This window comes from Oncorhynchus keta, chromosome 6 (assembly GCF_023373465.1).
Source record: "Oncorhynchus keta strain PuntledgeMale-10-30-2019 chromosome 6, Oket_V2, whole genome shotgun sequence".
Lineage (NCBI taxonomy): Eukaryota > Metazoa > Chordata > Actinopteri > Salmoniformes > Salmonidae > Oncorhynchus > Oncorhynchus keta.
Window position 1 is genome coordinate 26,285,179 of NC_068426.1, and position 26,455 is coordinate 26,311,633.

Here is a 26,455-nt window from a genome sequence, read left to right on the forward strand (position 1 = left end):
CATGGTAAGCGGCAAGTCTAGGTCCAAAAGGTTTCTTAACAGCCTCTACCCCCTAGCCATAAGACTCCTGAACAGCTAATCAAAGGGCTGCCCAGACCCCTCTTTTGCGCTGCTGCTACTCTCTATTTATTATCTATGCATAGGCACTTCAACTTTAACACTTTAACACTTTTACTTTACACTTTTTTTCTTAACCAACAATACTTCAAGAAGTTTTAAGGGCTTGTAAGTAAGCGTTTCACTGTAAGGTCTACCTGTTGTATTCGGCGCATGTGACAAATATATATATATATATATTTTTTGTTTGTTTTTACATTGCAAGCGCCATGCTCTACCAACTGAGCCACATCACCATAAACCACTTACTGTCTCAATGTACTCAATTATTGTATTGTGTATTGTTTTTCCTTATGGTGATGGAGACGACAGGTACAAACCTAGATGACCAGCTTCTGTACCATACAGTAATGCACCTTTCACATTAAGTGGTTTGTAAGGGTGGAAAATGAATAATGCACAAAGTGGTCAAGAAAAATATTTAGTTTGATGTGGATGTGTTGTCTTTGCCCATAACTTTGCACATTTTGATGTAAATGTTTGAGGACAGGGTTTTGTTGTTACTGGATGGATTCCATTAGAATGACAATTGCAGACGAAGGGACAGGGCAACAACTCTTACAATTCCAACTATTGAATCCTGCAAGATACTGTTCTTAATAATAAAGTGGAGATGCTGAAAAATGTTTTTGCCCACACGACAGGCATATATATTGGTCTGCTAATGCTAGTAAAGTACTACTTTTGTGAAAAACTTTTTTTTTTAAATATATATATATATATATTATTTGTTTACTTTTTATTTTATATTCAGATTTTTCAGGGGGTACTGCAGCACCTTCAGCATTCCTACTTCCAGCGGCTATGTATACAGACCAACATACTGAAGGTGGGGTTGATAACACTACTGGATATTTTGTTTCCCCATTCGTACCAGCAATAGGACCGACCACACAGACCACCAGAAAATATAATTTTATTCATCATTCTGGCTTGTAGAGGTCGTGAGAACTATCCTGATCCAAACACAAATTTCTGCCCTGACATAGAATTCTATGCAATTCAATGTCGGGTCTTCAGGCTGCCTTTTCCAGGAGTCTTTAGAATCTAAAGACCTAAATCTACCTAATCTATCTATCTACGACCTAAACCTAAGATCTAAATCTAAAGTTTAGATGGTCATGCTAGAACAGATTAAGTGGAAATATAGACCAAATCAGAACTGATAAGAAAAAGTATGCTATTAGTTCACAATTGAATTAATCAAATGTGTTTTCAGAAAGTCCCATACTTCTGTCCTTTAGCTTTGCCAGATAATTACACCTGCCTCTCCCCTCTCTCAATCAGTCCTTGTGTTTTCATTGAAGGAAGCTAGAAACAGAGCTGAAGACCGCCCTGTTAGAGAAGTCTGTGGAGTCCAAGCTGTCATCCTTTTGAGATATTTGGCAAGGAATTCGAAGCAGTAGCCAAGGAATATTCCAGACTGCATCAGGAAATTGACACCAAAAATGGGTCTCTGAAGGACTTCTCTCAGAACAAGGACTAACTGAGTTGGTGTCAGACAGTTCTGCCGCAGATCTCTGACACCTTTGATGGCAAGCTAACTTATATTATTGTTTGTTTTTGTAAAAAAATGTATGATTAGCCGGTGTTGTCTTGAATGTTGTTCATTCTGATAATAATCACCCTGATATGATACAACAAATTCTAAATTCAGACATGAAGTCAGCTGGCCTATTTGAAAAACCACGCCTGACACGAATTTTCCACAGTCAGAAGGGAGATTTTGCGCCTCTAGCGGGAAGATAGTTTCTTGCGTCACCGACTGATCTCAAATCGATGACGTGGTGCGGTTCGTCGACCGGACGATAAGGATGGCCGACCAGAGCAGGCAAATCAAGCTCGCCGCAGCCAAGAAAAAGGTAAACATATTAATTCCCACAACACAGGGAATATAACAAGTGTTTCATCCATTACTCTGTTCTGGGTTCGAGTTGTCTGTAGTTTCATGTTTTCACGAACCCGTGTGATGTTGACATTCCACGTCCCCCGACCTTTCTGCAGTCACCCATCCGAACTCTCGTCCCCCTGTGTGGCTGTCAGTGCGCACGAAATACCGAGGATTCGCTTGGGCCTCTAATCTTAGCGAGAGCGATTATGTGGACGATTTATACAGGGCAGTGACTTAAAGTTTTGCTAATAATGCTGCTCGGCTAGGTATAAACCTGTGATTTGATCAACACAAGTGACAAGGTAGTTAGCGATATCTAGCTACCGTGCTGATGTTTGGCTAACGTTAGCCATAGCGATTTAGCTAGCTATCACGTTGTCATCTTGTACCGACCGGCTAACTCAATATAATATAGAACGGGGTGTCCTATAAATAGGCTTGCTTATTGACACTTTTAACCTTAATTAACTAACTTACGATAAATGCTGCCTAGCTTATTATTGAGTCGTGTTTGACAGGAAACGGTGATGTGTCACTCTGAAGAGTGACTGGTAGTTTTGACAGCAGACGCCCCCTTCCCTGTCTGTGTGAGCTACCTGCTGTGTGTACCTAGAAAGACCTAGCTAGATAGTTAGCTACTTAGTTAATCAAATAAAGCACATGCTGTACCATTAACGTTACATGTTTAAAAACAAATACACTTGTGCATGAAAGTTCTTTCATTACACATTATTAAAACAACAATTACCTTCCTCAAACATCAGCTGTTGCAGCAATTGGTTATGCTATAAGATCTGGTTGGACTGTATTGAATCTTTCTAAATAGTCGTTCCATTGTCACCCACACCAATGATCCCAACTGTACATATTGTAGATCTCTAGTCGAATCGTATGGGATAGTTCTGAACAGTCTCACCATTTTCAGCCACACCAAGGCTCCCTGTACTTCCTCTGCGATTTGTAATGAATGTCTGCTGATATAGTTAGCCTAGCAAAGTTGTGAGTTCCAGACAGCTGAGTGCTCCCATTGTCCGCTCCTCCTCTCTTATGCCGGCCAGCTGAAGGAGTTTCAGCAGAAGAGTTCTCCTGCCAGTGGAGGAGAAGGAGGACCAGGGGCCAAGAAGACGAGGAAGGTGAAGGGAGGGAGCCAGCCAGACACACCCTCAGCTGACCGACACTCTCCAGACAATGTAAGCCACCCAACTGTATGCTGGCTGTCTCTGTCTGCGTGTGTGTTATGACTTTGAGTACTCTTTCTGCACACTGCTTCCTTGCAATATTTCACTTGCCGATATTTGCATTTCAATAACAAAGTGAAACGTTGCAAGAAAGCAAATTCTCAATTCTCAAGAACAATACAATCATAGCAATTTCAAATGAACATCGAAATTAAAACCCTATTGAACGTTCCAGTGCAGCTTCCAACTTTTACTGGATGTGTGAGTGTCTCCCTTTGCAAGTTTACTGTCAGTGTTTGTCGTATGTCAGGTTATGGTATGTGAAACGCAGCTATGCTCCCGCGATGAAAGGATATGTCTTTGTCGAGTGAGAACAGACTATCGTGCTCTTGTCAATTTGTAGTCCCGTCAGGACATTGCATCTTTACACACACACCCTTCTGTTTGATTAAGAATCAATATTATGTTGTGTGTTTAATTGTTAGCTATCACGTTGGCAATTGTTTCTTAGTAAAAGTGGTGTGGCAGTAGATGGTTGCTGTAATAATTCTGAGGTTCCTGGATCGTTTTTTGCATTCCTCCCTATCTACTGCCTTAGGCTTCCCTTGGGGAAAACAGTTTATCTGCCATCAGTATAGACTTAGCCTGTGCTCCCACCCAGACAGTCACAATGACAGTCATTTGCTTGGAGGAACATTGTCACAGAATATTTTCTGTACCTCCCAGAGACGGATATGATTGTGATGAGTCGGTCACTAACATTGTCTGGCAGTGATAAATCAGGTTGTGAGCTTTTAAAGTCTCTATCTTTCAATGAATGCCCAATTCCAAATGGACCCCTAGCGTTAATCCAAAGCACTTCTTGAAAATCGGAAAGGAAAAGTAGCGCCACCCTCTGGTAGGCTAGCGAGGTTGAAGTTCCACCATATTGATTATACCTCATCACGTACAACAACAGGGGCTTAGCGGTAGACACGGTTCTATGGGTGCTAGTCTCCCTTTTTACGTCACCTCTTGCTGTCTCTTTCTCCCTCCCTCACTTGCTCATTCACTGTCCCTCTCTCTTTCACCCTTCCCCTCTCCTCTGCCGTAGATTCAGGGTATTCTGAAAGGTCTTAGTCAGACCAATGGATTAACTCTGCCTGCCTATGGCAAAAGCCAGGTGAGCCTCTCTCCTTCCTTCCTTCTCTCCCCCTCTCTCTTGGGCTATCGTTCTTCCCTGCTGTCTTTTTCCCTTTTGTTATTTTACACCTGTCTCTTTCCTTCTGCTTCACTCTCTCTTGTATCTGTCCCACTCCCTCCCTCCCTACTGTTTCTCTATCCCACCCCTTCTGTTGTTTTTGTTCCTCTTCTCTCCCGCACGCTATTCCTTATGGTCACTGGTTGCTCATAAGTCATTTTTGCGACAGTGAGAGAAGTGCTTGGTATTTATTTTGCCATTGTTGACTTACTAAGATTCTACCAGTATTAAGCCTAGCTAAATGCTGGGTCAGTCCATCTGGGCGTGAGGTTTATAACTTCCGGACCTGATGTTTACTTTATTTACCACACTGGCATGTCTCCATCAGTGAAAACAAGATGTGTGCATGCGTGATCGTCCGTCCACGTGTTGTGATAGTGGTCTCTGACACTACCTTGTTTTCTAGGATATGATGTGGGCATGTGTATGTGTGTGCTGTGTATGTTTCCAAGTTGCTGTAACCACGCACTCTCTGGATGAGCACTGAAAAGTAATGGCTGTGTGTGTGTTGCTGCCTCAGACCCACATCCATGGGGAGGTGAGGGGGTCCCCAGTTACCCAGCTACTGGAGGACCCAAACGGAGAGGCCGGCCGCGGCTCTCCTGTGTCTAACCCTGCTAGCTCTGCTACTAACCCTGAGTGTGCCAGCCAATCCCACAACACTGACCTGCAGCAGGTGTGTCCCTCCGTCAGTCTTCTCTCTCGGTCTCGGTGTCTCTCTCTCGGTGTGTGTCTCTCTCTCTCTCACTCTGTGTGTGTCTGTCTCTCTCGGTCTGTCTCTCTCAATGTGTCTTTCTCTCGCTCCCTCTCTTGGTGTCTCTCTCTCTGTCAGTGTGGGTCTCTCTCTGTCAGTGTGGGTCTCTCTCTGTCAGTGTGGGTCTCTCTCTGTCGGTGTGGGTCTCTCTCTGTCGGTGTGGGTCTCTCTCTGTCGGTGTGGGTCTCTCTCTGTCGGTGTGGGTCTCTCTCTCTCTCGATGTGTGTCTCTCTCGGTGTGTCTCTCTCGGTGTGTCTCTCTCTCTCTCTCTCTCTCTCTCTGTTTCTCTCTCGCTCGGTGTGTCTCTCTCTGTGTTTCTCTCTCGCTTGGTGTGTCTCTCTCTCTCTAGGTGTGGGTCTCAAGGTGTGTGTCTCCCTCGGTCTCTCTCGATGTCTCTCTCTCGGTGTGTCTCTCTCTCGGTCGGTATCTCTCTCGGTGTGTCTTTCTCTCTCTCTCTCGGTGGCTTTCGGTGGGTCTCTCTCGGATAGGCCTAGCTTACTTTTAACATATTCACCTCCCTCAGTTTCACTCACAGCTATTTCCTCTCTTTCTCTCCTTCTCTCTACCGCAGAACTGCCCCCATGACGGTAATGAAAACCATGCGGATGAGAATAGGTTGGTCATCTCATCATCCAATGCACACCCACACACACAACCTCTCAATCCCTCTTCAGAATGAGTCTGCCCCCTGGTCCTCACTGCCCCTTCTCTACCCTTCACTGCCATGCCCCCCTCGCCTGCAACTGTTGATCACACACAGAATTAGTAGCACAGTTATGATGGCTGGCAGTGCAATTTGTCACATATTGACTGGTGAGTTCAATACCAAATAACACTGGGCTAATGTTGTGTTTGTTGTTGGTGTGTGTGTGTCACCAGACCCCTGTCGTCCACAGAAAGCCTGCGACAGCTCTCACAGCAGCTCAACGGTCTTCTCTCTGGGGTATGTACTTTATGGCCACAAAAAGGAGAAATGTAGCTTTTAATATCTTCGACCCCTGAGATGTGCACATTGGATAAGTGCAAGCAGTTCACCCCTGTCCCAATGAGGATACTCTCTTACTTGCTTTGTATATATGCTTGCTCCCAGTTTAGTGCGTTGCATAATCAAGAGTGTTATTTGTGATACTCTCATTGGCTTTGAAAAGCTTGCTTTATATTGGTTTGACTTGTACTGTTTTGTTTCTTTCCCAACCTATTCTAGTCATCCACCACCTATATAAATGGAGACAGTGCTCCCTCGCCAGCCAATGAAAAAGAACTGGAGGTAGGTGACACATCACAACACCACATGTTGCCCCCTCATCATGGACACGGTACACAGGGAAAAGCACTAAAATGCTACCCATTTGTCCTGATCAGACGGACCCAGTCCCACTCTCCTCGAAGGTGCCCTTGTGGCCCCAGGTTATGTAGAGGTATTCTGTCCTCTGTCCGCTCTCACTCCACACAGGCCCCTCTCCTCTCTCTCACAATCCCTCCATTCTGGTTCCCTGTGCAGGTATGTGACTGGCCTCGGCCACACAGCTCACATGACCACTTCCTGTTCCTGCCCTGCGTCCAGACTCGGGTTACACACACATGTACTCCACATAAGTGATACTCATGATTAGAACTGAGTTTGTGTTGCACGGCTGAGACGACAATGCAATCTGAAAGATCGTCGCCGTCAGAACAGAGCAAATGTATGAATTGCTGTCCAGGCTGCCTCACTGTACCTTGCCCAGGCCCTGCAAACATACAACGTTTAATGCATATATTTCATATCTCTCTTGCTCTTGTCTGATAGTCCTCAGATCTCACCTGTTAGATTGCCTTGTAGATTGATGGAGTCTATATAGAGAATGGACTCTCTTCTGTTTACAAATAATATTTTCAGGCTTCATCTTTCCAAAGCCTAGATCTGAGCTGACTATAGGTATTACCCTTCTCACTAGGATTTCAAAGGATACAACATTTTGTTACAGTGACTACTGGGTTGTTACTTGTTAACATACATTAGGGACTTGTATGTTCTTACTGTGGTCATGCATGTTATGTGGACTTCTAGAGAAACTGGGGTGATGCGAACCCATTAGATCTCATTAGATTACACTCTCCAGTCTGACCGGCTATTGCTGAACTGTTCACTAGTTACCCATGACCTCTGTCCTCACTGTGTATGACCTCTCTGAATACTAGTAGGATCAACAAGTACCTGCTGACATCTTTTTCTGTTTGTTATTCACATTATACATCCCTCAAGGATAGTGAGAAGGTGTTATTTACCTTTCCCTGAGGGAGAAGGTGTTATTTACATTTCCCTGAGGGAGAAGGTGTTATTTACATTTCCCTGAGGGAGAAGGTGTTATTTACATTTCCCTGAGGGAGAAGGTGTTATTTACATTTCCCTGAGGGAGAAGGTGTTATTTACATTTCCCTGAGGGAGAAGGTGTTATTTACATTTCCCTGAGGGAGAAGGTGTTATTTACATTTCCCTGAGGGAGAAGGTGTTATTTACATTTCCCTGAGGGAGAAGGTGTTATTTACATTTCCCTGAGGGAGAAGGTGTTATTTACATTTCCCCGAGGGAGTTATTTACATTTCCCCGAGGGAGTTATTTACATTTCCCCGAGGGAGTTATTTACATTTCCCCGAGGGAGTTATTTACATTTCCCCGAGGGAGTTATTTACATTTCCCGAGGGAGTTATTTACATTTCCCCGAGGGAGTTATTTACATTTCCCGAGGGAGTTATTTACATTTCCCCGAGGGAGTTATTTACATTTCCCCGAGGGAGTTATTTACATTTCCCCGAGGGAGTTATTTACATTTCCCCGAGGGAGTTATTTACATTTCCCGAGGGAGTTATTTTTCCCCGATTATTTACATTTCCCCGAGGGAGTTATTTACATTTCCCCGAGGGAGTTATTTACATTTCCCCGAGGGAGTTATTTACATTTCCCCGAGGGAGTTATTTACATTTCCCCGAGGGAGTTATTTACATTTCCCCGAGGGAGAAGGTGTTATTTAACTTACCCCGAGCGAGTTATTTACATTTACATTAATGAGTTACTGTTTGTATTTCTCCTCCCATCGCTGTTTTTCTTTTCCTTCAATTCTCCCTCCCTCCCTTCCCCTCTTTTTTTTCTTCTTTCGATGCATGCGCGCACGTCAGAGTCGAAACCAGGAGCTGGCAGCCGCACTGGACTCCAGCAACCTAACAAACAATCAGCTCAATACCAAGCTAGACCGGCTGGTAAGAGTGTGTGCTCGTGGGAGTTTGGCGTTCTGCCTTGTGTGGCAAATAACCCCTGACAGCCCCTATAGCAAGACTGACTGGCCACAGATTGACTAGCAAATGACGTAACACCCTGGCTAAACAGCAGCTGCGCTGAGTGGTAGCACAGTCGGCCAGTTGATCATGTCATGCACTGTTTTGTTTATTCACCTCACAAATAATTTCATTGCACTGCCCTGTTCCCATTGGTAACAGCCAAGCTTTTACATGCTCACCAAGATGGACACGCTGAATGAAATGAGGGAATGTTAAGGCCAACTGCATTGATATTTCTTCTGGAGCCATCTTGCTAACTTGTTGCTAACCCCACTGGCTCGGCTAATACGCTGCTTTGCTTCTCTTGAGTGTGCGAGGGAGCTTCCGTGGTGCTCAACAGGGATTTAACTTTTGAAGAGTGAAAGGAGATGACATGGTGTTGGGTTAGATGGGTGACTTACTGGAGATGTTGTGGTGGTGAAGTCTGAGGTGGGTATGATGATGATGATGTCATGGATTTTTCCTCTGTCCTGTTTTGTCTGACAGACCGAGCACTCTCAGGCGCTCACAGATCAGCTGCAAAAGGTGAGCAGAAGAAGGAAGACTCTCTCATTCTCTCGTCTCCTCCTCAGTGGACAATGACGGCATGTTTTCTGTGTGCTTTCTTTGATCAGGAGCGAAGAGAGTTTGAACAGAAGTGTGTGAAGGAGCAAGGAGCAATGCGGGAACAGCTACAGGTACACACACACACACACACACACACACACACACACACACACACACACACACACACAGAAGGAACTTCTTCAATGTTTTTCATTCCCTCAGAGCACTTTCCTGAATCCATTTTGAAGACCTTTGAAAGCAATTGTCAAATGTTCACTCTGCAGTTCCAGATGTGTGCTATGTATCTGCCTTTGGGGTCAGCACACCATGCTGTTCCCTTTTTACCCAGGGATGCGTGCACTGATACACTGAATACTGTCTCATCATTGCAAATGAAACAAAGCTTGATTTGTATCCAATATTTACAAATTTTATCATGCGAGGCGTCAATAACTGGTCTGTCTGTCTCTCGCCGTGTCTGTCTCTCGCCCCGTCTGTCTCTGTCCGTCCTCTCCCCCAGGTCCACATTCAGACCATCGGCATCCTGGTGTCAGAGAAATCAGAGCTGCAGACCGCTCTGTCGTACACACAGCAGGCTGCCCGCCAGAAAACAGGTGTGTGGCCTGTGTTGAGAAAGAGAAGGCATTACTGTGTTGATGTGTCTATGAATGTGAACATGTTCAGTAATGTGACATATTGTGGTGTGTGTTCAGAGGAGATGGCGTTTATGTGTTTAATATGAATGGGTGAGAGTCTATTTGTGTTAGTGCTCACTAAGTGTGTGTGTGTTTCATTCAGGGGAGGCTGAGGAGCTGAGTAACCGTCTCCAGGCCACCAAACAGAGAGTCTCTGAGCTGGAGAGAACCCTGTCCTCGGTCTCCACACAACAGAAACAGTTTGACAAGGTAACACACACACACACAAACCGTTTGAGAAGGCAACCTACTGTAGTCACACACTGAAGACCGTTTGAGGAGGTAGTCTGCACACGAGACTGATATTGCTACAGTTGAATGCTTTGACCGATGACTATCGATTTGAGCTTTTCGGTAATGTCTAACAAATGATTGATGTTCTCTTGTATGTGCAGCATAACAAAGAGTTAGAGAAAGAGAGAGACAACCTGAGGCTCGAGGTGTACAGACTAAAGTAAGTCTTACCCTGAGTATGCTGACATTCTACTCAATGGCTGGCCTTTCCTTGTTTGATTTGTGGACTAGGTATGAAAAGGAATGTGGTGGAAACCACACCTCGTCAGTTTGTGTGATTGTGATACATGGAGAGAGATGCCTGTCGTCTGAGGCGAGGTAAATCAGAGGCTCTTTGTGAGTGTGTGTGCACGTTCCTAGCTGACCCTCTGTCTCTGTGCAGTAGTGTGAGTGAGGAGGGGAGGCAGCAGAGTTCAGAGCTGTCAGAGCAGCTCAAGCTGAGGGTGAGTGAGAACAACGCTATGAGACTGGACCTGGATGAACTGCGTAAGAGACTGGAGATGACTGACGACATGCTGCAACAGGTAGGTACACACACACGGTCTCTCTCACTTAATCCCTCACATACACACACCATCATTTGTTCTGCAGTTGTTCAATTATTTCTTTTTATTCCTAGTTTTCCAGTCAGTCAGGGCCTCCCAGTGCCAACCAGCAGATGCACTTACTACTGGAGGAGAAACTACAGATTGAGGCACACACTGCTCAGGTGTGTGTGTGTGTGTGTGTGTGTGTTAGGGTTGAATACTTTCCCGGTATTTTATAAATGTTCCATCCCGAAAATAAATCACTTGACCCGGTATTTCCCGCCAAAATCTGAAGTGTCATTCAAAAGCATTATAAAGCATTGGGCTCCCAAGTGGCGCAGCGGTGTAAGGCAATGCATGTCAGTGCTGCAGGCGTCACTACAGACACCCTGGTTCGAATTCAGGCTGTATCACAACCGGCTGTGATTGGGAGTCCTGTAGGGTGGCCACAATTGGCTCAGCGTCGTCCGGGTTTGGCCAGTGTAGGCCGTCATTGTGAATAAGAATTTGTTCTTAACTGACTTACCTAGTTAAATAAAGGTTCAATTTAAAAAATATATATATAAATAGGCCTATGTGTTTATTTGATTAGAGCTTTGGTCATACATTAAAGACATTTAATGAGCCCAAGGTTAAAAAGCCCAAATGATTGATCCAATAGAGTGCGTTCGGAAAGTATTTAGATCCCTTGCCTTTTTCACATTTTGTTACGTTACAGCCTTATTCTAAATTTGATTAAATCGTTTTTCCACCCAATAAAACCCCATAATGACAAAACACAAACAGGTTTTTCAAAATTTTAGCAAATGTATAGAATTTTTTTGTCTATTTTTTTTTTATATCACATTTTACATTAGTATTCAGACCATTTACTCAGTACTTTGTTGAAGCACCTTTGGCAGCGATTACAGCCTCGAGTCTTCTTGGACATGACCCTACAAGATTGGAACACCTGTATTTGGGGAGTTTATCCCATTCTTCTCTGCAGATCCTCTCAAGCCGTCAGGTTGTATGGGGAGTGTTGCTGCACAGCTATTTTCAGGTCTCTCCAGAGATGTTTGATCAGGTTTAAGTCCGGGCTCTGGCTGGTCCACTCAAGGACATTCAGAGACTTGTCTTGAAGCCACTTCTGTGTTGTCTTGGCTGTGTGCTTAGGGTCGTTGTCCTGTTGAAAGGTGAACCTTCGTCCCAGTCTGAGGTACGGAGCGCTCTGGAGCAGGTTTTCATCAAGGATCTCTCTGTACTTTGCTCCGTTCGTCTTTCCCTCGATCCTAACTATTCTCCCAGACCCTGCCGCTGAGAAACATCCACACAGCATGATGCAGCCACCACCATGCTTCACCATAGGGATGTTACCAGGTTTCTTCCAGACGTGACGCTTGGCATTCAGGGCAAATAGTTCAATCTTGGTTTCATCAGACCAGAGAATCTTGTTTCTCATGGTCTGCGTTCTTTAGGTGCCTTTTGGCAAACTCCAAGCGGGCTGTCATGTGCCTTTTACTGAGGAGTGGCTTCAGTCTGTCCGCTCTACCGTTTGGTGGAGTGCTGCAGAGATGGTTGTCCTTCTGGAACTTTCTCCCATCTCCACTGAAGAACTCTGGGCCTCTGTCAGAGTGACCATCAGGTTCTTAGTCACCTCCCTGACCAAGTCCCTTCTTCCCCGATTGCTCAGTTTGGCCAGGCTGTCAGCTCTAGGAAAAGTCTTGGTGGTTCCAAGCTTCTTCTATATAAGAATGATGGAGTCCACTGTGGGGAACTTCAATGCTGCAGAAATTTTATGGTACCCGTCCCCAGATATGTGCCTCGATTAAAATTCTGTCTCAGATCTCTACAGACAATTCCTTTGACCTCATGGCTTGGTTTTTGCTCTGACATGCACTGTCAACTGTGGGACCTTATATAGACAGGTGTGTGCCTTTCCAAATCATGTCCAACCAATTGAATTTACCACAGGTGGACTCCAAGTTGTAGAAACATTTCAAGGATGATCAATGGAAACCGGATGCACCTGAGCTCAATTTCGAGTCTCATAGGGAAGGGTCTGAATACTTTTTGTTTTTTATTTGTGATAAATGTGCAAAAATGTCTAAACCTGTTTTCACTTGATGAGGATATATATTTATATTTTTCATCTATTTTACGATAAGGTTGTAACGTAACAAAATATGGAAACTTTCAAGGGGTCTGAATACTTTCTGAATGCACTTTAGCTCTACATGCATTGTGATCTGCGCTCCATACTGAGATGGGCTGTCTGTCCCCACCCTGAGCGTTGATGATTCAGAGGACCCAGATTTAGAAATGGCATATAATTGAACAGTTTGAATTTCACGCATGCTGTTATTTATGATGTACCGGTCAATACACAAAGTTATTTATCCTGGGGAAAAGGGAGTGGTTGTGGCCGGTAAATCTCGGTAACCGGGTTCCCGCCATTCAACCTTAGTGTGTGTGTGTGTGTTTGCCTCTTTAAAGCTTTGACTGCCACGCCATTGTGTTAAAGATCTCTTTTGCTATTATCTGTAGTTAATGGAGTCTGTGGCCCAGCTGCAGACAGAGAGAGACCGCTACGCTGTGCAGATCCAGGAGGAGGGACAAGTATGGAAGGACAAGACGGAGCAGCTGCTCTCTCAGGTACGCTATGCTACCACCCCATTAGCACAGCCTATAGAGGCGGCACAGCCCTGGACGTAACGCTATAAATAGCTTGTCACTTTAAGGTTGAGTTGATTGACGTGTGTCCTGTGCAGGTGACACTAGTAGCAGAGGAGAGGGACAGGAGCATTAGTCAGATCCAGGAGCTTGAAGCCCATATCACAGATCTGAAGCACACTGCAGGTGAGACACACAGCTACCCTCCTCAGTTTGCACGTCAATGGTTCTCAAAAAAGACCAGCTTACTGTGTTGAACTTCCCCATCCTGTCAATCATTATCATTAAAAGATTTGCATTGCCTAAGGACTCTCCTCTCCTCCCCAGCCCTTTTGTCTCAGGAGGGAGAGGCCCAGGCGGAGCCCCAGCCCTCGGGGCCCTCGGAGAGTGAATTGGCCCTCCAGGAGGCCCTCGGCTGCCTGCAGCAGGAGAGAGACTCGCTCAACTCACAGTTCCAAGCCCAGGTGATGACCACACACACACTGCCAGGCAATTATTATTATTATTATTAATAACACACAATGTGTGTGTCACACTCCTCAGTGAAGTTGCACTCTGAACCCTGTCTCATCAAAGCATAGACTGATAAGATGAATTATGGGGTGGGTTGGTGCTGGTCTAGAATGAAATCCTGCACACCCTGTCCATCCCTGTTGTCTCACAACTGAAAACTCACTGTTCTCTTGCCTCCCTTCTCTCTTTATAGCTGCGTGATAACGAGCAGCTGAGTCGCATGTGCTCTGAGCAGGAGTCCCGTCTCTCGGAGCTGGAGCGCCATGCGGAGCGCGGGGCTGGGGATGCAGAGGACCGCAGGCGCATGCTGGAGGACGTGCAGAGTGACAAGGCCACCATCAGCCGCGCCCTGGCCCAGAACCGCACCCTTAAAGACCAACTGGCTGAGCTGCAGAACGGCTTCGTCAAACTGGTAAAGAGGAGTGGTGCCTTTTTTGTTCTCCTGTTTACTTATGTTAAGTAATCACTGATCTGCCAGTTTTTATTAGTGTTTAAACATGGAATATGTGGAAATGCATCTTCAGTTCGGTGGTGACCTCATGAATGTGTTGAATGTCTCTGTGGTCCTAGACCAATGAGAACATGGAGCTGACCACTGCTCTGCAGTCAGAGCATCACGTGAAGAAGGAGCTGGGACGCAGGATGGGACAACTACAGGAGGACCTGCACAATGTCAAGGAGCAGGTAGGGACACGCGGGCACCCACATTTCATGGTGAACAGGTACAGGAACAGCATATAGACACTCGCACGTCTCTTCCATCCCTAGTTGGATTTGAAGTCGCAGGAGTACCAGGCACTGCTGGAGCAGCGGGACCAGGTAGTGGCCCACCTACAGCAGTACTCTGCAGGCTATACAGCCCTGGTGTCAGAGCGGGAGCAGCTCCACAGACAGTACCTGCAGCAGAGCCAGCTGATGGACCGGCTGCAGCATGACGAGACCCAGGGAAGGGTTCAGTTGGAGATGAGCCACAAACAGCTGGAGCAATACCAGGTCAGGGACGGACACACACGCATGTAGTCACATATCCCCGAACACACACACACACACAGAGTCGCACATGAAGAGACACACACTATGCACACGTACACACAGTGTCTGTATTGACCCCTCTGGCGCCTTCTGCAGGAGAGGCTGGAGCAGTTGTCCAGAGATAACGAGCAGTTGAAGGCTGAAGTCACAGAGCTGCTCAACAGCTCAGCCCTTTCCACACTCCCCAGAAACCGGGGAGACGGAGGGGAGAGCCAATCCCAGCAAGAGAGCCCACAGAAATCCTCGATCGCTATCCCAGAAGACTTTGAGAGCCGCGAGGAGATGGTGAGGAGAAAACACTTATCAGTGGTGTTAAGTGGGAACTAGTGTTCCCAAATGCTGTAGAGAATCCTACATTGAGGATTTCCAAAGTATTTCTCAGATAATTGTCTCTGAAGAATAATTTCTCCCTTCCGTCTCTCTCTCTCTCTCTCTCTCTCTCTCTCTCTCTCTCTCTCAGGAGGAGTTTGTGCGCGGTGCGGTGGCGCGTGTGGAGGCAGAGCGAGATGAGGTGAGGAGCAGACTGGAGGAGGAGAGGAGACTGCACTTCGCTGCCAGACACCAGGCTGCAGCACTCAGCATGGAGCGCCACAGTCATGACCACGACCACGGTCAGTGTCACGGTCACAGCCATGATGACCACAGTCACCTTGAACACACAGGTGAGAGGAGGAGGAGGAAAGGTGTGTGTGTGTGTGTGTGTGTGTGTGTGTGTGTGTGTGTGTGCACGTAGTTGTATGTGCTACTTGCATGACCTGTGTGTTTGTTTTGTAGGAACACTGTCAGTTTTGAGTGTTACCAGTGCAGTGTATCTGACCAGTTACCCCTCCCTGTTAGTCTCAGGTTCAGAGGGTGTACCAGTGGAGGTACATGAGGCCTTGTATGTTGCCATGGAGAGGCTGCAGCAGCGCTTCACCTCTCTGATGCAGGAGAAGGCTGACCTGAAGGAGAGGGTAGAGGAGCTGGAACACCGCTGTATACAGCTGTCTGGAGAGACTGATACTATTGGTGAGCGAGACATGCATCCATACATATACAGTACCAGTCAAAAGTTTGGACCCGCCTACTCATTCAATTGTTTTTCTTTATTTTTGCTGTTTTCTATGTTGTAGAATAATAGTGAAGACATCAAAATTATGAAATAACACATGGAATCATGTAGTAACCAAAAAAAGTGTACAACAAATCAAAATATATTTGAGATTCTTCAAAGTAGCCATCCTTTGCCTTGATGACAGCTAAGCATTCTTGGCATTCTCTCAACTAGCTTCACGGGGAATGATTTTCTAACATTCTTGAGTTCCCACATATGCTGAGCATTGGTTGGCTGCTTTTCCTTCACTCATCCCAAACCATCTCAATTGTTTATTTTTTTATATTTTTGTTTTTAACCGGTATTCTGCTACATTTTACATGTACAGTTGAAGTTGGAAGTTTACATACACTTAGGTTGGAGTTATTAACTTGTTTTTCAACCACTCCAAAAATGTCTTGTTAACAAACTATAGTTTTGGCAAGTCGATTAGGACATCTACTTTGTGCATAACACAAGTAATTTTCCCAACAATTGTTTAGACAGTACAGACAGATTATTTCACTTCTAACTCACTGTATCACAATTCCAGTGGGTCAAAAGTTTAAATACTGTGCCTTTTTAAACAGCTTGGAAAATTCCAGGAAATTATGTCATGGCTTTAGAAGCTTCTGATAGGCAAATTGACATCATTTGAGTAAATTGGAGGTGTACCTGTGGATGTATTTCAAGGCCTACCTTCAAACTCAGTTACTCTTTGCTTGACATCATGGGAAAATCAAAAGAACTCAGAAAAATGATTGTAGACCTCCACAAGTCTGGTTCATCCTTGGGAGCAATTTCCAAATGCCTGAAGGTACCACATTCATCTGTACAAACAATAGTACGCAAGTATAAACACCATGGGACTATGCAGCCATCATATCGCTCAGGAAGGAGACGTGGTCTGTCTCCTAGATGTGAACGTACTTTGGTGCGAAAAGTGCAAATCAATCCCAGAACAACAGCAAAGGGCCTTGTGAAAATGCTGGAGGAAAGAGGTACAAAAGTATATATATCCACAGTAAAACGAGTCCTATATTGACATAACCAGAAAGGCCGCTCAGCAACGAAGAAGCCACTGCTCCAACTCACGGTAAAAAAGCCAGACTATGGTTTCCAACTGCACATGGGGACAAAGACATACTTTTTGGAGAAATGTCCTCTGATCTGATGAAACAAAAATAGAACTGTTTGGCCATAATGACCATCATTTGGTGGAAAAAGGGGAAAGCTTGCAAGCTGAAGAACACCATCCCAACCGTGAAGCACGGGGGTGGCAGCATCACATTGTGGGGGTGCTTTGCTGCAGGAGGGTCTGGTGCACTTCACAAAATAGATGGCATCATGAGGATGGAAAATTATGTGGATATATTGAAGCAACATCTCAAGACATCAGTTAAAGCTTGGTCACAAATGGGTCTTCCAAATGGACAATGACCCCAAGCATACTTCCAAAGTTGTGGCAAAATGGCTTAAGGTCAACAAAGTCAAGGTATTAGAGTAGTCATCACAAAGCCCTGACCTCAATCCCATAGAACATTTGTGGGCAGAACTGAAAAGGCGTGTGCGAGCAAGGAGGCCTACAAACCTGACTCAGTTACACCAGCTCTGTCAGGAGGAATGGGCTAAAATACACCCAAGTTATTGTTGGAAGCTTGTGGAAGGCTACCTGAAATGTTTGACCCAAGACATTATTCTGACATTTCACATTCTTAAAATAAAGTGGTGATCCTAACTGACCTCAAACAGGGAATTTTTACTTTTTTAGTTTGTTTTTTGTGCCTTTCCTAGACATGTGGTATCCACAGATTGTGAGCTAAAGATAAATCTTTGCTACAAGTATTATTTATTGACTGATTATTTCTCCCAACACTGCTATTTGTATTTTTAATGCATGTTGTGAGTTTTTTTTATTTTTTTTACCATTCCTGAGCTTGTGACCAGAAGAAACAAGCTCCAGAGGGACAATACCAGAATAAGTTATCTATTGATTCTGTCTCTTTGCAGCAAAATCTACAGAGCTGAGATTGTTGTATGCCCCATATATATAGTGTCTTGCAAAAGTATTCATCCCCCTAGGCGTTTTTCCTATTTTGTTGCATTACAACCTGTAATTTAAATAATAGATTTTTATTTGGATTTCATGTAATGGACATACATAAAATAGTCCAAAATTGGTGAAGTGAAATGAAAAAAAAATACTTGTTTCAAAAACAAATAAAATGGAAGAGTGCATATGTATTTGTCCCCTTTGCTATGAAGCCCCTAAATAAGATCTGGTGCAACCAATTACCTTCAGAAGTGACATAATTGGGTAAATGAAGTCCACCTGTGTGCTATCTAAGTGTCACTTGATCTGTTGCTTGATCTGTCACATGATCTCAGTGTGTATATAGATATATATATCTCACTCACACGCACACACACACACACACACACACACACACAGTGGGGCAAAAAAGTATTTAGTCAGCAACCAATTGTGCAAGTTCTCCCACTTAAAAAGATGAGGCCTGTAATTTTCATCACAGGTACACTTCAACTATGACAGACAAGATGAGAAAAAAATCCAGAAAATCACATTGTAGGATTTTTAATGAATTTATTTGCAAATTATGGTGGAAAATAAGTATTTGGTCAATAACAAAAGTTTATCTCAATACTTTGTTATATACCCTTTGTTGGCAATGACAGAGGTCAAATGTTTTCACAAACTGTTGCTGGTATTTTGGCCCATTCCTCCATGCAGATCTCCTCTAGAGCAGTGATGTTTTGGGGCTGTTGCTGGGCAACACGGACTTTCAACTCCCTCCAAAGATTTTCTATGGGGTTGAGATCTGGAGACTGGCTAGGCCACTCCAGGACCTTGAAATGCTTCTTACGAAGCCACTCCTTCGTTGCCTGGGCGGTGTGTTTGGGATCATTGTCATGCTGAAAGACCCAGCCACATTTCATCTACAATGCCCTTGCTGATGGAAGGTTTTCACTCAAAATCTCACGATACATGGCCCCATTCATTCTTTCCTTTACACGGATCAGTCGTCCTGGTCCCTTTGCAGAAAAACAGCCCCAAAGCATGATGTTTCCACCCCCATGCTTCACAGTAGGTATGGTGTTCTTTGGATGCAACTCAGCATTCTTTGTCCTCCAAACACGACGAGTTGAGTTTTTACCAAAAAGTTATATTTTGGTTTCATCTGACCATATGACATTCTCCCAATCTTCTTCTGGATCATCATGGTCTCTAGCAAACTTCAGACGGGCCTGGACATGTACTGGCTTAAGCAGGGGGACACGTCTGGCACTGCAGGATTTGAGTCCCTGGCGGCGTAGTGTGTTACTGATGGTAGGCTTTGTTACTTTGGTCCCAGCTCTCTGCAGGTCATTCACTAGGTCCCCCCGTGTGGTTCTGGGACTTTTGCTCACCGTTCTTTGACCCCACGGGGTGAGATCTTGCGTGGAGCCCCAGATCGAGGGAGATTATCAGTGGTCTTGTATGTCTTCCATTTCCTAATAATTGCTCCCACAGTTGATTTCTTCAAACCAAGCTGCTTACCTATTGCAGATTCAGTCTTCCCAGCTTGGTGCAGGTCTACAATGATATATAATTTAAATTGGAAAACTCATAAGTGTTGAATCAAGCTTTGTTCTTTTGTACCAGTTCATAAACGATGTGCCGTGGAATCTCTTCTAATTTATTTTGCAACCTGTATGGCACAGCTGTCAATGTTTTTGTCCTCAAATTAAACTGGTATGTTTTTCTATTCATGCCAATTCATTTCAGCCTATTTGTATCTTTAATATGTGGCAGGCAAACAAGTTACCTTCTCCCTTTTCCACTTCACTCCATTTTTGTGGTAGTGCTGCAATCAGTTGGTTGTGAGTTTGGATTGAGCAGATATTCAGTTAGCAAAAATATGTGACAACTCCTCCATTTTCTATTAATAAGTATTTTACAATTATTGATCTGTATATTTGAGTTTAACATTTGTTGTAATATATTTTCTGCAGGATAAAACAAATTGTTACCATCTTTGTATGGCTTGTTCAATTAGTCAAAAATTAGAAGTTGTAATCTGTATAAAGGCAAAAAGGCCAGTTTTTGAACAAAGGATGAGCCTGCCTTAATAATCTACTGGATAACCATTTTGTGGTTCAGTATAACTTATGTATGAGTGAGGCTTTTAGTGAGCGGTTGAAATCTTTAATATTTCATAAACTCATATTCATTATATAAATAGGCACGTTTAATTTGGGGTTGAACTCGGGGCATTGTGGAGGCCAGGTCATCTGATGCAGCACTCATAACTCTCCTTCTTGGTCAAATAGCCCTTATACAGCCTGGAGGTGTATTTTAGGTCATTGTCCTGTTGAAAAACAAATGATAGTCCCACTAAGCACAAACCAGATTGGATGGCATATCGCTGCAGAATGCTGTGGTAGCCATGCGGGTTAAGTGTGCCTTCTAAATAAATCACAGACAGTGTCACCAGCAAAGCACACCCACACCATCACACCTCCTCCATGCTTCATGGTGGGAACCACACAGGTGGAGATCATCCATTCACCTACTCTGCGTCTCACAAAGACATGCCGGTTGGAACCAGAAATCTCACATTTGGACTCATCAGACCAAAGGACAAATATCCACCAGTCTTATGTCCATTGCTCATGTTTCTTGGCCCAAGCAAATCTCTTCTTATTGGTGTCCTTTAGTAGTGGTTTCTTTGCAGCAATTTGACCATGAAGACCTTATTCACTCAGTCTCCTCTAAACAGTTAATGTTGAGATGTATCTGTTACTTGATCTCTGTGACTCATTTATTTGGACTGCAATCTGAGGTGCAGTTAACTCTAATGACCTTGTCCTCTGCATCAGAGGTAACTCTGGGTCTTCCTTTCCTGTGGCGGTCCTCATGAGAGCCAGTTTCATCTTAACGCTTGATGGTTTTTGCTACTGCGCTTAAAGAAACTTTCAAAGTTCTTAATGTTCCGTATTGACTGACCTTTGCATCTTAAAGTAAATAATCTCTTTGATTATTTGAGCTGTTCTTGCCGTAATATGGACTCCTTGTCACAACCCATCTGATTGGCTCAAACACATTAAGAAGAAAATAAATTCCACAAATGTAACTTTTAACATGGCTCACCTGTTAATTGAAATGCATTCCAGGTGAAGCTGGTTGAGAAAATGCCAAGAGTGTGCAAAGCTGTCATCAAGGGTAAGGGTGGCTACTTTGAAGAATCTCAACTATAAAATATATTCTGATTTGTTTAACAACAATTTTTGGGGTTTCTACATGATTCCATATGTGTTATTTCATTGTTTTGATATCTTCACTATTATTCTACCATGTAGAAAATAGTAAAACATTATGAAAAACCCTTGAATGACTAGTTGAATCCAAACTTTTGACTGGTTCTGTGTATATATATATATATACCGCTGTATACAACTGTCTTCAGAAATGCTGTTGGTGAGACACTCAATCATCTCTCTGTAAAGACTGGCACGATCAGTGACGCACACACTTGTCTTTTTCTCTCACACACACTAACAGAGATGCACTGACACGTTCACTCACGTAGTGTGACAGGTCTGCTCATCCTACTCCTTAATTGTGTATGTCTGTTCAGGAGAGTACATCACCCTTTACCAGAACCAGAGAGCCATCATGAAGCAGAAACACACGGAGAAGGAGCAGTACATCAGTATGTTGGCCCAGGACAAAGAGGAGATGAAGGTACACCACACACACCAAACATGACAGGGATGCAGTGTGCCACCAGCAGCAATGCACCCTGCATCCCACTGCTACCTTGCCTAAGCAGGCTTGGTCCAGGTAGCCTGGTGGTTAGAGTGTTCTGGCCAGTAACCGAAAGGTTGCTGCATCAAATCCCAAAGCTGACTAGGTAAAAATCTGTCGTTCTGCCCTTTCCTTTCCTGGTTAAGACCAAATGTAGCTGTAAGTGGTGCTGGAGGGCCAGTAGGAAGTACTCTTTCCTCTGGTCCCCAAAAAATTATATCCCAATGCCCCCAGGCAGTGATTGAGGACATTGCCCTGTGTAGGGTGCCGTCTTTCGGATGGGACGTTAAACGGGTGTCCTGACTCTCTGTGGGCACTGACGATCCCGTGCCACTTATCGAAAGAGTAGGGGTGTTAACCCCGGTGTCCTGGCTAAATTCCCAATCTGGCCCTCATACCTTCATGGCCACCTAATCATCCTGAGCTTCCAATTGGCTCATTCACCCCCACCCCTGCTTTCCAGTGTAACTGTTCTCCAAGTCATTGCTGTAAATGAGAATGTGTTCTCAGTCAATTTACCTGGTAAGAGGAACATATATACATAAATTTGCACACACGAGTAGTTTTTGGTATTTATTAGGATCCTCATTAACCAATCCAAAATCATCAGCTACTCTTTCTGGGGTCCACAGAACATGAATTAGTCAAGGAATGAACTACATACGTTTCAGAGTATTGCCAGTGTTCTGAGTGTGTTTCTGTGCCCGTGCAGGCCAAACTGGCAGAGCTGCAGGACCTGGTGATGAGGTTGGTGGGCGAGAGGAACGAGTGGTACAGCCGCTATACTGGGGCGCTGGCTAGCGCTGCGGCTAACCCTGACCTGCTGCCAGCCGGAGAGGAGCAGATCCAGGCTCACCACACACACAGATGCATGGAGCTCAACGCTGTGGATGGACAAGGTATGCTCACACATATATATTACAAACACACACACGGGAAGGTACACCACAAATACACACACACGGAGACACAAGGAACTCCGCACTGTGGACGGACCAGATACACAAACACACATTAAATAATACAAGTGTGTGTGGTATATATGTATGTGGAGTAGAACAGGGCTCTCCAACCCTGTTCCTGGAGAGATACCATCCTGCAGGTTTTCACTACCAACCCTAATGTAATAATACCACTTGATTGTAATAATTAGCTGGTTGATAAGCAGACTCATGTTAGTTACGACTGCAGTTGGATTGAAAACCTACGGGAGGGTAACTCTGCATGAACAGGGTTAGAGAGCCCTGGAGTAGAACAATACACACACATCCATGGATCGTCATTATACTAACCTCCCTGATCTCTCATCGCTCCCCCCCCATCTCTCTCCAGAGTCTGCGGATGTAAGGTCAGCCGTGAAGCCTGACTCCACCGACCCCCCTCACGGTGGCCCGTCAGACCAGGTCCAGGGGCTCCCCTCAGACTCCCAGGCTCTGATGAGGCCCCAAGAGGACGGCACGACCAGGCAGATCATGCAGCTGCTCCAGGAGATCCAAAACCCCCAGGGGCCCCGCTCCGTGCCCTTCCTGGGGGACAACCCCTGCGTCCCGTTCTTTTACCGGCCCGACGAGCAGGACGAAGTCAAGATCCTGGTGGTCTGATGATGATGAGACTGTGGAGCTACGTTGGAGGATCTCTGAACAGATATACCATTCCACCACGTCCCACTCTACTTAGGTCATCTAGGATTTACACGTACACACAGTTCTGGGTATACTGTCTCTCACACACATGCACACTCACTCACTCTACTTTCTGGGAGAGTTTGTTTCCTCTCCTTCCTTCTCACTCTTCCTTTTGAGTCCTTGGCTGGTCTCGCATGCTGTTTTTTTTTCTTTTTTTTCATTGCACTAACAGAGTGACTTAAGGATGTGAACTCCTTGTGTGTGGCGGCTTTCCTCTCCTCGTCCACCTCTTCATCCTCCTCCTTCGCAACCTCCTTACTTGCAGTGTGAATGTTTTGTCTGCTCTGTCTCCTTTAATTTGGTATTTAATACCGTTCGATGATTGGGAAGTATTCCACCGGATGCTATTGAGATTCTTCCTGTGATTCTCTTGATGGAGAGATGTTTATTCCTGCACATTGATCCCTCTGTTCACTAGCCTCCGTCTCTCTCCCCTTCTCTGCCATTTGAACCATAGGCGCAATAAAGTATCTCTGTCGCCTCTCCCTCAGTCATTGTCTATTATAGGGATCAATGAGTGAGACGTTAGCCGGCAACAATGGAATACATGGAACGGTATCAAACACATAGAACACATAGAAAACCACATGTTTGACTCTCATTCCATTCATTCAATTTCAGCTCTTACAATGAGCATGTCCTCCTATAGCTCCTCCCACCAGTCTCCACTGGTACCCTTATGTTAAAGCACTAACTGGATCCCCATTCACAATGTGTCTGACTCTGGAGCAGAACTGAACTAGTCTGTCTGTGTGTTTGGTAGGAGAGACAGGCTGGGCTAGTCTGTCTGTGTGTTTGGTAGGAGAGACAGACATGGCTTGGTTTTGGCGCGTCTCAATTAATCTCCTCGTCGCCTCTCCTCCATGACCACTGATCGGCGACAAGACTGACTCACTCAGACAAGTGGTCATGAATGGAGGAGTACCGTATCGAGGCACAGCCCTTGGTAGCTGTTGGTATGTTCTATGGCAGTGGAGTGAGTGTGTTGTCCGAGTAGGACAGGATGGCAGGTGGGGTAGAGCAGGGCAGGACGAGTTGGGTACAGTACATGAAGGAGGTAAGAGGCCAGGCTCGAGCCTTGGCCTACCTGGGGCGGAAATGAGTCAGGAAAGCATTGGTAAAGACACTAGCATTTGGAGTGATGGGAGCAGTTTGCACTTTTCACTTTTAAGTAGGATACGCCGTAGGACGTCAGGAAAGAGAGGAACTAGCATGTAGACACATGGCTGCTCACCCCAACAACCACCGTGTCTATCCATCCTCTTATGTGGAAACACTGAAATTTGAACATATGTATGTACACTAGAGATTTATCTTTATTTATGCACACGAGCCAGTCAACTGATTTTGTAATTCCTCAAGTTTTCTCTGCGGTTATTTATTTGAGGCCCCGTTTCATAGCACCAGTTGATCATCTCTTGTTTATCAATCTTTCAACTATGTTGTGCTTGTTGCCCCTCAACATATCTCATTTATAATTTAAGTCGCTCCCTTTGAGACTGGATGAAGATTGTGAGTCTGTTTGATAAATGATTCAACCTTTAATTGTATCCTCATGATTTGAATGGTAGTTGTCTCTTCTCTCTAAAGTTACATGGGCTTTTGCTGTAGGTTATTGCACTAAAATTGTACAGAGCTTCTAATCAAACCGTGTCCCATCTCACTTACTTTTGGAAAGTAGCTTTTCAATGGCAGATCCATTCTGACATTTGGTTTCTATACTTGGGAGCCCTATGATGTCATCATGTGCACTTTGGCACATCGGGGCTCAGGGTTCCACGAAAGAAGACCGAGTGTGTGTTGAAGTGACCGAGATATTGTGTGTGGCGCGCGTGCGCAGTGTGCACTAGGAGGATGTGTAGGCATGTACAAATGAATAGAGGGTTGTAATGATTCCAGTAACACACGGCATGGGCAACGGGGGTAAGCTCTGCTGTTTGATTGACAGGTGCAGGAAGGTCCTCTGTTTTTAGATAACCTTACAATGATGACTCAAGTAAAGATAAAATTGCCATAGGCACATCTCTGCCACCCCACAGTTTTTGGGGAAATATTTAGGATATTTTTGAATTTTTATGCTTCCAGTGTATCTCTGACTGCCAATATCCACATTTTGATTTTTATTCAAGAATGGAAGTCTTTAAGCATGTCAAAAACAGTCTGGAAAAAAGGTTTTGGTGATGCTATGTGAGGTGTATTAAATGAGATATAGAAATGAGTGGTTCTGGAGAGAGTTTTCGTGTGTGTGTGTGTGTGTGTGTGTACCTAAACTGAACCATGTCTACCCTGAAGCAAAGCACTTTTTGTAGTAGGACTTGACATGATTTCTGTTGACAGTGATCCCATCTGAATATTTAAATTCCTGGCTTTCTTAGCATTCTCTTTTCCTTTAGAGAGAACTTTTGTTTTGGGAGTGGTAAAACCAAGAGAATATTTTAGTCATTTACAACTATTGTTTTGAAGGTGGTGACGAGAGAGTAAAAGTAACAGGTGAAATAGTTTTCCCACGCTTTCTAATTCAAACTGTTCTTTTGAATGAATGTGTGGGATTGAGCACATGATGATTAAGAGACAGAGGTGAACTCCTGTTTTAAATGGACTGTATATACTGTAACTGTGTAACATATTGTATATTCATTCTGCCTGGTGTGTGGGAATAAGTGTAATGGCTGTTTGTAGTGTTGCTAACAGCCCAGAGGGCTTGTCTGTGTGTCTGTCTGATCCATTGTTGGCTTCAGGACACACACGGACAGCTGAAGTGAAGGGGTGGGGGTACCGTCTGTGATTTAATACAAAGGTTAAAAAAAATCTATTTATTTGTAATAAGTATCGAAACTAATCAGTTTTAATGCAATGTAGGATCGTTGTGAGAGAACAAAATGGCTTCCGGCAGTATATTTCTGATGTGATTTCTCCTGATTAAAAGTGATTGAGCAAAGCAGACAGCATCTGGTCAATGGATCCTTGTAAGCGCTGGAGTTTCTAACCTCAATGTGTCCTGTTAGAGATGTCATTTTGAGTGTGAGATTCCTCGACAAAAGACAGACCATTTTGGTAACAGTACGCTGACTTTAATGTCTTGACAAAGCAGACCTGTTGGACAGACACATTCCACCGACAGCAGTAAGATACAGG

At 44.5% G+C, this 26,455-nt stretch overlaps 1 protein-coding gene across 6 annotated transcripts; it reads left to right on the plus strand.

The window, feature by feature from the left end:
• The first annotated feature begins 1,493 nt into the window (after nucleotides 1–1,493).
• On the plus strand, nucleotides 1,494–26,261 carry LOC118385287 (golgin subfamily A member 2). Of its 6 annotated transcripts, none has more exons than XM_035772297.2 (27): nucleotides 1,494–1,979; nucleotides 3,067–3,198; nucleotides 4,280–4,348; nucleotides 4,947–5,102; nucleotides 5,752–5,795; nucleotides 6,060–6,123; nucleotides 6,385–6,447; nucleotides 8,337–8,417; nucleotides 8,982–9,020; nucleotides 9,110–9,172; nucleotides 9,562–9,655; nucleotides 9,840–9,946; nucleotides 10,132–10,190; nucleotides 10,413–10,554; nucleotides 10,650–10,739; nucleotides 13,084–13,191; nucleotides 13,308–13,395; nucleotides 13,537–13,673; nucleotides 13,916–14,134; nucleotides 14,293–14,406; nucleotides 14,491–14,715; nucleotides 14,851–15,039; nucleotides 15,215–15,416; nucleotides 15,598–15,762; nucleotides 21,466–21,572; nucleotides 22,348–22,534; nucleotides 22,968–26,261. In XM_035772297.2, the coding sequence occupies exons 1-27, from the start codon at nucleotides 1,932–1,934 to the stop codon at nucleotides 23,234–23,236; spliced, it is 3,261 nt and encodes a 1,086-aa protein (XP_035628190.1). In that variant the 5' UTR covers nucleotides 1,494–1,931; the 3' UTR covers nucleotides 23,237–26,261. The 6 variants fall into 6 exon arrangements, with proteins under 6 accessions (XP_035628190.1, XP_035628189.1, XP_035628192.1 ...); XM_035772296.2 differs by having other exon boundaries at nucleotides 1,497–1,979; nucleotides 15,592–15,762; XM_035772299.2 differs by lacking the exon at nucleotides 8,337–8,417 and having other exon boundaries at nucleotides 1,497–1,979; nucleotides 15,592–15,762.
• Nucleotides 26,262–26,455: the final 194 nt, after the last annotated feature.